This window comes from Maniola hyperantus, chromosome 28 (genome assembly GCF_902806685.2).
Source record: "Maniola hyperantus chromosome 28, iAphHyp1.2, whole genome shotgun sequence".
NCBI classification, from domain to species: Eukaryota; Metazoa; Arthropoda; class Insecta; order Lepidoptera; family Nymphalidae; genus Maniola; species Maniola hyperantus.
In genome coordinates, this window is record NC_048563.1 from 1,968,073 (window position 1) to 1,981,324 (window position 13,252).

Consider the following 13,252-nt stretch of genomic DNA (forward strand, 5'->3'; position numbering starts at 1 on the left):
CCAACTTTTTTCTTGTTGGATACTCCTTCTGTAAATAGTAGCCGTAAACATGTCTTCGGATAGCATCGGCATCAAAGCTATCGATGCCTACGACTGGTTTTGCTCGTTTTCTCTTTTTTGGTGTGTGAAGTTTATTTTCTTCTGTGCCAGTCTCGCCATATTTTTTTTTAGTTATCCGTCTAACAGTTCGTTGTCCAATATTAAGCGCATCAGCTACGCGTTCAACCACTGACGTTATAGGTAAAATTGGCCCTCCATTTTGAGCTTCACGATCGAAATAGTTACGAAGGCGTATTAGGAACTCACGTGTCTGACTATTTAGAACAGTTCTCTGCGTACGTTCGGTCATATCGACGAAATCCACAACAAAGGGCTTGAACAGAGTCCAAATTAACGAGCAAGGGTCAACAGTAATGCAGTATCAATATTTGAAATCCAAAGCCAGGTCAAAACTATATCACAATCGCATTGCACTGACAGTTTATACTTTTCGAAGCAACGTCAATTCGAAACTGCTTTGTTTTGCATTGAGCATTGACGCGAGTTTGCCGGAGGTAGTAGTTGTGCTAGCCAGCGATCCTATGTGACGATCGTATTAGATTCCATTTTTAAAAATTTATTGATATTTTTTTGCGATTTCAGAGGTTTGTCCACATAGTGAAAATTGTTCATATTCACAAGTACATTCACCCCTTAAATGGTGCAAACTGATTTTTCTACACTTGTATACATTTAAGAAATCAATTTAATAAATAAATTTTGAGTCCTAAACCTAAAACTACATTCGATAAAATTTATGAATCTCTGCACATCACTATCGTCAATAAAGTAATACAATTATTTCCTTCAAAGTCGTTATCAATTAATACGGAACTTCATGAGCGGACAAACGTCAAACCGGCCATCATAGCGTGCCGCTAGTTTAAGTTAGCGAACCAGTAGGCAGGTCTAAGAAATATAAATTCGCAGAATTTTATTAAATAAAAACCGACTACAATCGTATTTTATCGACATTTTGCACGATAAATCAAAAACTATTGCCTAAAAATAAATCTGTTTTTGAATGCACAAGTAAACCCTTTCATATGATACACACTTGGTATAGTAATCTAAAGTAGTAAAAAGTTGAAAATAGCAATATTTGTTCATGAACACATTTTAATTTTTTTTAACAGACAGACAACAAAGTGATCCTATAAGGGTTCCTTTGTTCCTTTTGCGGTACGGAACCCTAAAAAATATTGTGTTATTGAAATTAGTACCTATCAAAACTAATAGAATAGTACGCGACAGGTTGAGATGGCAATCGGGGTATGAGCCGCACACCTGCACGTCACCGGCGCTTGCCCGCACGGTTAGTAGAGGGGGATTCCAACATCAATGGTTAGCGCGGAGGCTGTGCGGGGCGTTGCCATCTCGACCTGTCGCCGACTAGATGAAAAAAACCACAATACAGTCTAAACTAAAGGTTTCAAAATAATGAAATGCTATTCAGTATAGTTTACAAAGTGTTCTGTTGGTTGGTGACCAACAAATCAGGAGTCGGGACGTCTAGAACAGCCATTATGAATATTGTGAATCTGTAACTTTATGATCTATGGACTTTTAAAAATCAGTTTATCCACTTTAGAGATTTCGCCCTATTTTAGGGCAAAATGACTATTATTAGCCGGCTTGAAGCTTTATAGTTTATAGTTCATTTATAATATTATGACGGTTTTACATTACAATAAAACCGATATTATGTGCCGAGAGGGAAAACATACAGCATTTATGTATGAAGAAGCAATTATGTACTCACCGCATATATGCGCGCTTCATCCATAAACATGTATATTCCTATGCAATAATGTAGTTTACCTTACCGGATATAGGGGCGCTAGTGTCTCACCCAGCAAGGCAGTGAGCCGCTGCCATCTTGGATGTCATAGTCTTCACCAGGAAGAAGTTCCTGCAATGCTGTATGTTTTCCCTCTCGGCACATAATATCGGTTTTATTGTAATGTAAAACCGTCATATTGATGTGCCTCCGGAAAACATACAGCATTTATGTATGAAGACGTGTTTGTTATCTGCTGGTGAAATGTATTACCCACAACGCTATGATGAATCAAAGGGAGTTAATCTGTCAATTGAATAACAAAAATATTAATCGTTAAGTTAGATCATATAACCACGTCCCCTTCATTCATTGTCACCTATTAAAGTTATTGTTATTTCTAACCAGGGTTAATAAGTTAAAATATAATGTCTAAAAGACAAACAATTTAAATGATTTATGTCTGTAATTTTGATAAGGATTACTAAAACTCAAACCGGACCATATAATGATTATATTGAAAAATAAGCTTCAGTTATTTTGAGATCTCCTCCGGGCAATAATGATTTCAACAAGAGTGTCTGGTAATCTCTAGTTACCACGAGATACGAGTATATCGTCCATTGATTGGTTATCTGTCCCCAAAGAAACTACTGTTGATCCACTGATGAATCCCTGGGGATACAGGAATGCTGCCACATTGCTTAAGAACTGAACTGTTCCAGTGATCTATTACAGTACGTGATGCGGCTTCAGTTTCATTACAGTTGGTGATAAAAAGATTACAATATATTTAAATTCTTAACTTCATTCTGCTTGACCTATTTTCCTGTGTCAAAGACATACATGTAGTACTACTGTAGTATACTAGTACATTAATAGAGAATTATGTTTTCTGTTATACTATTATGTTTTGAAAGTGTCCATCCGTATTTATGTTAAGAGTGAGTGTCAGTCTTTGGGCCAAATAAAGTATATAATATATTTTTCCCGGTGACACAGACTTTCAGTTGTCAACCCTTCGTTCCAGGGCAACAATTGTCCATATAGGTTCGTCTAGATATCTCGGGAAGTGTGTGCTTAAATGAGAGCTTCTGTAGTTAGCGCTTGAGCTCTACCTTAAGGTCCTGTATGATAAATGGTTTAGTAATTTTGAGTTTAGCCACGTCAATAATTGCCTAGTGTCCACATGTGGATCATAGAAAGTTAACCGCCACCAGGTTTCGCACCAGTTTAACCATTTTTGATGTCTGGTAGGTAGGTAGGACAAAAATTGCTTCCAACAAGCACCTGTTCTTTACTTCTCGTATAGACTACTCCTTTATTTGGGCACCCATCCTCAATTTTTTCAGCTTCCGTGTAAATGTCTGGTGGACACTGTAATGTCGTGACATCTATCAGAGTCCCTGATAGGTTCTATAGTTCATTTGAGCTCTGCTTTCAAATCTTGAAGCCCAAAGGTCTTTCACGTGCCACATTTAAGTACACCCCAGCTGCACTTGTTCAAGTAAGTCAGTACTTTTGGCAATTAGTTTGGAGAAGAAAACACCCATGCTAAATTGATGTCTCAATGACCTGTTGAAAGCATCTATAACTTGCTGATCAATCTTTGCAGTCGATAAAGACATCACACCATCTTTATTCCCTACTACAGTAATCTGTTGTGCTGCAACCAAATCGATCTCGGACGGCGCTTGAGGGAAAAGATGACACTCTGTGGGAGGTTTTCCTCGTGACAGCCTTGAGCCAATAATGTAATCTGTTATGTGCGGGAGTTCGATTGTTAGAATCAGTAAAACCCACGACTTTGTTCATTAAAATGAACGTTAGAACGAACGAGTGAGTGAACGAATGAGTGTTCGATTGAACTAAGACTTGCGATTTTTACAGAGTTCTTGTGCTGTCTTCAATTGCCACTATAACTGCATAAAGTTCCTTCTATTGCTGTGCTATCATTTTTGATGCACTCACCAAGTTTCTGGCATTAATTTCCCGTTTAATTGGGCACTAAAAGCCAATCAGAGGCATTATTCGCCAAGCAGTGGATGGCAGGTTTTAGGTGTACATATTGGCAGCCTGAGACATGTGGTTCCGCGCCGCCATGTCATTCCCTGTTCCACGATTGTGGATTCAGCAGTCTAAAACATATTATCGAAACGTTTGAGGCGTATTTGGATCTGATCAGAATGTAGTCTGCTTCTGGGAGTTACTAAACTGGCGAAGTCTGACTGTCCTAGCAACCGTTGCATTTCGTGAAGAGTGATTTCAGATATTTTCAGTAATAATTCTCTCAAAGGTCTCGTTGATAGTTTTTTACTCTTTATTATGGGCAAGAACATTGAATTTTCTTATAGTCTGCCAACGAATACCCAGGTATTGTAGGTCTTGTGTGAGTGTTAGAATTGACTTTTAGTAATTGATCCCGATGTTGCTTAACTTCGGTGATCGGACGAGAACCGGTGTCTTCAACATGGTATGGACGTTGGCTTTTGGTAATTGATCCCCCTGCCCCGAAGTTCCAAGGACCTCACGCTTCCGCAGCGTGAAGGAATAACCTGGATTGGTCTTAGTTGACCAGAATTGCCAGCCCAGAAGTTCCAAGTGCCTCACGGCTTCCGCAGCCTGAAGACATAACTTGGATTGGTCTTGATTGACCAGAAGGAAGTCGTCTAGGTAGACTAGCACTCGACATTCCTTCGCATGCAAGGTTTCCGCAACCGAGCATGTTACAGGTGGGGCGCTGCCGCCAGACCCAAAAATTAGACAGGTTGTCCAACTTTTGTTGTAGAAAGCTACGAACCGGTATGACAAATCAGACGGGATAGTTTTGTTTCACAAATTTGTTTCGTTCTCGAGGGTCGAAAATCAGACGCATCGATCCAACGTTTTCCTTCCGCAGAAAAAGCTCGGAGATAAAACTGGGCATTTCCTTGTGAACCACTTCTACTAGTTTTGGTCCAGTAATTCTTGTGTCATTTAAGTCGTGACAGGTGACCAGGTTGCATGTTGCATTATTTGTTTTGTGGGCATTACCGGGGGTAGTTTCTTGTATTAGGGTATTCGAAATACCGTAATTGACATTTACAAAAACTGTTTGCACCAAAAGCTTGCCAACGATATTAGAATGTCATTACATAACCTGTAACATATTGTGTTGGATAGGTTTTTCGATTGTAGGCATTTATAGCTGTAATATTTATAAATATGGGCCACCAGGGGATTGCATAAACGCAGTGAGTGTTGCTTTATCCAAAAAGAACCTCGTCACTATTGTTAAAAGCCAATCCGGTATTTGACAACTAGTCAAATCAGTATCCTATAAAGCGTTAAAACACACGCTCAGCACGCGAGGCCCCATGAAACACTGGCATGTGACGTCACAATGATTTGACGTACTTTTCCAGCTTAATCAATAATTTAAAATGGTTATCACACCCAAAACTAACAAAGGGTGCGGACCTCACATATCAGATATGTGAGGTCCGAGAGGCTTCCAGTGGAAGACCCTCCATTCAGCCATCACTGAGAAACCATTCACTTTTGACATATGCAAATACCGTATCCAAAATTTCCTTAGAGTATTTAAAATAAACATCTCCATGAAAATTCTGTCTGATATTCATCTCCTGCGCCTTACATAATATATTATGCTATACATTCGCCTGTTACCCAAACAATTTGTAAAGTTTGTTCTGATAATTTTTAAGACAAAGATGATTTGCTGAATGTTATTTATTTATTTAACCATCTTTATTGCTAATCATTATATTCAAAAGAATAAAAATGCAGGAGATACTTAGACCAAAGGGCGACTTTATCATCTGAATGTTTCAGTCATTTATTAAAGGGGGTATCTGGATTCTTAACTGAGTTCTGTTTGGTATAATAAAGCATTGGTGGTAACGGCCATGATGTCCTCAGTGGGGCCAAATAAGTGTTAGCTATTGTTTAGTGAGTACAGTTCTCCGTTATTTTCAGTTTACGAAACCCCTTTAAATGAGCAATTTAACCAATGTCTTGTTATAACCAACATCTCGCCACGTGGGCGAGATAAAATGTTATCATTCGATTCACTGGCGTAAAATTTAAATTGCACTCAATTAACTTTGTCCATAAAATAAATAGATTCAATAACCGATTATAGGTAACCATTGGGACTTTTCCTCGCCAAAATTTGTATTAAAGAAACCTAGATCCAGATTTAGATTTCGGTGTCGGTGTCGACACGTTCGTCAACCAAATCGCCATTTGTTTAATTTGGTTTCTCAATTAGCATCTCATTTGCATTAGATACACAATATGGTAAATGCATTATAAGATATGTAAGAAAACTCACCTGGTTGTATAACGCATCGATCCGAGGATCGATCGTTACCTGGTAATTTCTCGCCGTTTCTCTCGGGAGTCACTCTCAATCCTGCTCGTTGCTTGAATCGCTGCTGGATGTCGAGGTATCCCCTTTTTCAAGAGCCCTCTCAGGCACCAATAAGCGCGAAACACCAGATCGATTAGCTTACGTAGCCTATCGACATTGTTCGCGCACGTGGGGTCCAACCAAAATGTCCCCACGGTAATATTACGAAATAATAAGAAAATATATATCATGATCACCGTATTATCACATTTATTGCACTTATTGAAAATAATTTTTTTTGCAAAGGAAGACGGAATTAACGATATAATTTTAGATTCGACGCGCACGCGGCGAAAGTACACAACGCTATGACATCCAAGATGGCAGCGGCTCACTGCCTTGCTGGGTGAGACACTAGCGCCCCTATATCCGGTAAGGTAAACTACATTATTGCATAGGAATATACATGTTTATGGATGAAGCGCGCATATATGCGGTGAGTACATAATTGCTTCTTCATACATAAATGCTGTATGTTTTCCGGAGGCACATCAATATGGTAATTTGGCCTATTATAAATCAAGGTATGAATTGACATTGGCAGAATTATTGCGGACCACAAAACCGCAGTACAAAGAGCCATAGACAAGAAAAGAAGAAGAAATCAAGGTATTTTGACCAATTGGAATTGGGGAGAATTTCTATAGAAACTTGGTAAAACCAAAATTATGAGTGGAAACACTGTGAGAAACGTCCTCTCACACGCCATCGCCGGAAATGTCAAAACAAAAATGACAATAACCGTCAACAAAAGTGCTTAGTAGGTTGTAGGTACCCTAAAAATCATTAAATTAATATTTCCGCTGTTTATTCATGTGGTTTTAAAGGTCCGCCGTTAATTCATAGAGTGAGTTGTGATAGACGTACAAAAATGACGACAGCCGATCTACGGAATTTGATAACAGTGAAACTAAGAGAAAACCCTGACCATGGGTTCCATACTTTGGACTTGGATCGGGTTAAGGACGAGAAATATTTGAAACGCGTGATGAAGCACTGTGAAAATGACCCGAAACAGGCTGCAGACTTGCTGTGGGAGATATTCAATTGGCGGAAATCTGTATCCGCCAATGAAATAAACGAGAACAACATCAAAATGGATTACATACTTGAAGGTACCTTCTTTCCTCACGGACGTGATATCGACGGATGCCTACTTCTGATAGCCAAGTTAAAAAAACACGTGAAAGGTGCCAAAGACTTCGAAGAACTGAAAAAAGTAATCATATACTTGTTCGATCGTATTGAACGCGAGGAAAATGGAAACAAAATAACATTATTTTTCGATTTAGATGGATGCGGTTTAAATAACTTGGACATGGAATTGATTAAGTACGTAATATCACTATTTAAGAGTTACTATCCGAGTTTTTTAAACTATATACTAATTTATAACATGCCATGGGTTCTGTCTGCGGCGTTTAAAATAGTTAAAACGTTACTACCAGCACGAGCTGTTGAGAAAATGAAGTTTGTATCTCAAGAGTCATTACACGAGTTTGTTACACCAGATCAAGCGTTAACGTGTTGGGGCGGCCAAGATAATTACGAATTTGAATTTGTTCCGGAAGGCAAAAGTAGTACTCCAAAGAAAGTAACGTTTGCAGAACAAGGGGATCACTCACCAGGAGAAATGCTGCGTTTAAATCCAAATAACATGATAATCTTTAAGAACGAGAACGAAGAGGTAACTGGCCAGTTTGTGATAACTAACATGGACGATGGTGCCATATCGTTTAAAATTAGAACAACGTCGCCCGAGAAATTCCGTGTACGACCAAGTTCTGGTGTACTAACTAAAGGTCAAACTCAAACGATACTCATCGTTGTCCAACCTGGCTTCCAACTCCGTAACGTAATGAAAGACATGTTCTTAGTCATGTCCGTGCAGATTCCTAAAACGGATTTGTCACAAAAGGAACTGAGTGACATATGGGCAAATTCCTCTGGCAGCAAAGTCGATGAATACAGACTCAAATGCCAGTTCCCAGTTAAAGATTTACCGAAAAATGGCAATTTGGAAGTTGTTAATCAAGAAAAGCCAGAATCGATTGCGAATGCATTGAACAATCTCCAAATGAGCTATGAAATGTTGCACCGTCAAATTGATACTGTTAAACTGTACCAATTTCTTACGTTACTCTTAACTTTTGTTGCCGTGATATTGGGACTCCTCGTTTACCAAAACACGAATGGCAACGATAGATACTGTGAACGCATCTAGCCTTCAATGCTAGTGGTATTTGACACCACTATCAATATGTATATAACCTTGTACTGCCTGTCTATAATTCTGTTAATCATTAATACGTTATTGTACGTCAAATGTTGTAGTTTAATGCATTTAGTTAAACAATTGCATATCGCTAAGTAGTTTTGGGCTTTAAGGTTTATTTTATTCAGTGTGATTTGTGATCAGTCTAAAGACTTAGCAAATTAGTGAAGATTGCATGTTTAGGATGTTACCAAATTACTAGGTTTAAGGTGGAAATATAGAGAGAAGTTAGTATAGTATGCGACAGGTCAAAATGGCAACTTTTTTTTTTAAATTACCAACATAAAGAATGTTTAAGAAATCCAATTTAGACACAGCAAAAAACCACGAAGGTTTGAAAAGTGTGTCTATCCGTCTACTTCTTAATACATAATAATAGTGCTTCTATAAACAATGTAAATTGTTTATAGAAACACTTATTTATTACATTACATTTTATACAAATGGGGATCATTACAATTTGTTAATATAATAGGATTTTAGCTTATATTTTAAATTAAATCTAGTTAGTTCATTTCTAATTTTGTTATCTAAAGTATTTGAGGTGCGGGTGTGCGGGGCATCCCCCCTCCCCATGACCCGATTCGACCTGTCAGGTTCTATATAGGGCTCTCTCTGTTATGTAATCCCATGCAAATGATAGCGACAAAAAACTCAGTGGTTGTTAACCATTTCCAGTCACCAACCAATCACAAACATGTTCAATCAATTCAGTTCCTAATTATTGGCTTTTAGGCCAGCCTGGGCACAGAGTGTCACAAACATGTTTTCAAGAAACATTCGAAAACATAGTTTCGTTTGTGATTGGTTGGTATCTCAAAATGTTTAACGCCCACTGAGGTTTTTGTCTCTATCATTTGCATGAAATTACGTGACAGAGAGTGCACTATAATAACTTCTTTTCGCGGATAGGGTATAGCTGATGCCCGCGAGTTCATGCGCGTGGATTTAGCTTTTTAAAAATCCTGTGGAAACTCTTAAATCTCTGGGAAATTGTAGATAATGGGCACGATTAATTTCATTTCATTTCACATAGATAGGGATAGAAAATTCCGAATTTTAAAAAACTAATTCCACGCGGACGAAGTCGCGGGCATCAGCTAATTTTCAAATATGAATGTTTATTAGTTTTTGGACATGGCAGTTGTTTTTGATTTTTTTTAATTATCACTTGTTATAAGAGTATAGGTACAAAATAATGATTATAAATACTTTAAAGATGTAATACTTTTAAAAACTAAAAAAGGGCATTCCTACAAAGTAGTTAGAGATGATATCTTTTGAATTTAAATTTGTAATTCCGAATTTTGCATTTTTTTATTTGCCTATATTTAAATTAATCTAGAATTAGAAAAAAAATTGGTCAAGCGCGTGTCGGATTCGCACACGAAGGGTTCCGTACCGTCGTTCGAGATACAACACTTTATTAATTTTAATGGTAGCCATTTTGAAATTTTTATTAGGAATTGTTTACATAGCGTTAGCAGCAGTCTGTGTCAACTCTCTACCCATTGCAGTTCAGGAAATACAGACCGCTGACAGACAGACGGACGGACAGTGGTGGCTTAGTAATAGGGTCCTGTTGGCACCCTTTGGGTACGGAACCCTAGAAAAAGTATTAGTATTAGAGTTTTTTAGAAATATGATAAAAATATTTGTACTAAGTATCTAGATGCTAAGTATGTTATTAAATTTTTGTTTCGAATTTATTTTTTACAATTTCTTTTTATATATAGGAGCCTAAACTCGATGACCCCTGGGTCTTAGTGTGGATTTAGGTTTAAAAACCCTGTGGGAACTCTTGGGTTTTTGGGTTCGAAGCCTATGTCTGTACCCAGGATGCAAGCTATCTCTGTACCATATTTCAAAATTGGTATAACAGATGGGCTGTGAATAGGTAACAGACAGACAGAGAGAACTAATAATAGTCCGGCAAATTGCTATTGCGCTGGAACCATGTCTCATTAACATCGAAATGACGTCAGCCGAAATAAAAATATACCATCCGCTCGAAACTTTAGTCAAGTGCTGACGTCATTAAAATGGCGGCCACGCGCATTAGCAATTTGTGGGACTTTTAGTATGTGATTAGTAAACATAGATAAGATTATGGTCACAGAGTACATTACACGATTATGGTCAACCACAGAGAACCTCAAGTGAGTCAAGAGTACGCATATACAAGGTTCTGCATGAAAACAAAATCGTAAAATGTCGGCGGGGGACAGGGGAGAATGCTTTGTTGTGATTGGTGGTCTCAAAAGTCACGTAATCAAGACAATGTGCGGAATGAGGGTAGGGAACGGGCGTGGGCCGACTTTTATGCTAAGCTTGGCGATCGGGGGTGTCGCTATTAGGCGTCTATAGGTGGTGGTCTGTGTGGTCAACCCATCGACGGGCCACTACTGAGGACGGGTTTTTAAGAATAAAAAGGGAAGGTAGGTATGATACTAGAATTAATTAATTTATTGTTAACTTTTGTAACTTTTTTAATTTTACTTTGCATGCGAACTAAATATTAAATAAGCAAGTATGTATATTGTATAGTTTCATTTAATGAATTGTTTAATTTTTTTAGAAAAAGATTGTTCTGAAGATTTTTTAGTTTGTTTGTTTCGGTATAGCCATGTTTAAGAGCAAGCGCGCACCACGCTAAATTTCCGTACGTTTTTAGGGTTCCGTACCTCAAAAGTAATAAAAATATCCTCAACTTATAGGAACTGACTTTATTCCATTTAGACAATACTTAATAAACTTCAATCTTAGTTCTAAACTATTAACTTCTTCAAGACATAATTATAAATTCTAATTTTCCCTGCTTCAAATCAATAGCTCCCGCTCTTATTGCCGCCATTTTTTACCTCTCCTCATAATTCTTTTTTTAAATTCAACTGTAGGCAAAGCAATGTCGCTAACAATCGGCCATTCTGACTTCATGTCTGTCCTCAGACATTCAGGCTCAATTGAAAGAGATTCTCATTCTATCAAACTCATAGTTTTATCTTGATTTCATGATCACTAACTTTTCATTAATCAAACCACTTCTTTGGTTGAATTCGAAAAATTTCATCTTTTCTTGTCAGGGTTTCTTATTTTATCAAACTTTATATTAATTTCATAATCAACTAAACATAATTACTTAAACCAAACTATTTCTTTGGTTGATTGTTGCATTCGAAGTATTTAATCTTTTCTTGACAAGCGTTCTCATTCCATCAAACTCATAGTTTTATCTTAATCTCATAATCATCACCTTTGCTTAAACTAAACCGCTTTTTTGGTTGATTGTTGCATTCGAAGAATTTCATCTTTTCTTGGCAGGGGTTCTCATTTCATCAACCTCATACTTATATCTTAATCTCATAATCACCATCTTTGTTTAACCAAACCACTTCTTTGGATGATTGTTACATTCGAACTTGTCAGGGGTTCTTATTTCATCAAACTCATAGTTTAATATTAATTTCATAATCACCATCTTTACTTCAACCAAACTATTTCTTTGGTTGATTGTTGCATTCGAAGAATTTCGTCTTTTCTTGACAAGGGTTCTCATTCCATCAAACTCATAGTTTTATCTTAATCTCATAATCATCACCTTTGCTTAAACTAAACCGCTTCTTTGGTTGATTGTTGCATTCGAAGAATTTCATCTTTTCTTGGCAGGGGTTCTCATTTGATCAAACTCATACTTATATCTTAATCTCATAATCACCATCTTTGTTTAAACCAAACCACTTCTTTGGATGATTGTTACATTCGAACAATTATTTCGTTTCGGCCATCCTTTTCTTAGAATGTCCTCATTCACACATCAGACAGACATAGACATCAGTTTAATATTCATGATCATTGTCAATGATGCCTAATGGCCGCAAACTAATAGTCTCAGTCTCTTATTATGATCGTCATCATATCCCCAACGTCATGACATCAGTAAAACATCCATGATCGTTCGTCAATAATGCTTATTATTACTTGTCACCTTAATTAACTATATCATTTACGCCATGACAGCCCGCTCACTAGCCTATGGTCATTCTCTTATCATCTTAATCATCATCTTAATTAATTATATCATTTACGCCATGGTGGCCCGCTCACCATCCTGATGGCCGCAAACTAATAGTCTCATTCTCTTATGGTGATCGTCATCATATCCACAACGTCATGACATCAGTAAAATATCCACGATCGTTACGTCAATGATGCCTGAAAGGAACAAAATAAAAACAATTAAGCTGTATCTGAGTTCTTTAAATGTGTAAATGCAGTGTAACTTAAGAGATATACTCACTTATTATTAATTGTCATCTTTAACTAACTATATCATTTACGCCATGGCAGCCCGCTCACTAGCCTATGGTCGCAAACTTAATAGTCTCATTCTCTTATCATCTTAATCATCATTTTAATCATTATTTTAATCATCATCTTAATTAACTATATCATTTACGCCATGGTGGCCCGCTCACCATCCTGATGGCCGCAAACTAATAGTCTCATTCTCTTATGGTGATCGTCATCATATCCACAACGTCATGACATCAGTAAAATATCCACGATCGTTACGTCAATGATGCCTGAAAGGAACAAAATAAAAACAATTAAGCAGTATCTGAGTTCTTTAAATGTGTAAATGCAGTGTAACTTAAGAGATATACTCACTTATTATTACTTGTCATCTTTAACTAACTATATCATTTACGCCATGGCAGCCCGCTCACTAGCCTATGGTCGCAAA

The 13,252-nt window shown here is 37.4% G+C and overlaps 1 protein-coding gene across 1 annotated transcript; it reads left to right on the plus strand.

Moving 5' to 3' along the window:
- The first annotated feature begins 6,974 nt into the window (after positions 1–6,974).
- LOC117995096 (motile sperm domain-containing protein 2-like) lies at positions 6,975–10,213 on the plus strand. Its single transcript, XM_034983094.2, has one exon. The coding sequence runs from the start codon at positions 7,105–7,107 to the stop codon at positions 8,455–8,457; it is 1,353 nt and encodes a 450-aa protein (XP_034838985.1). The 5' UTR covers positions 6,975–7,104; the 3' UTR covers positions 8,458–10,213.
- Positions 10,214–13,252: the final 3,039 nt, after the last annotated feature.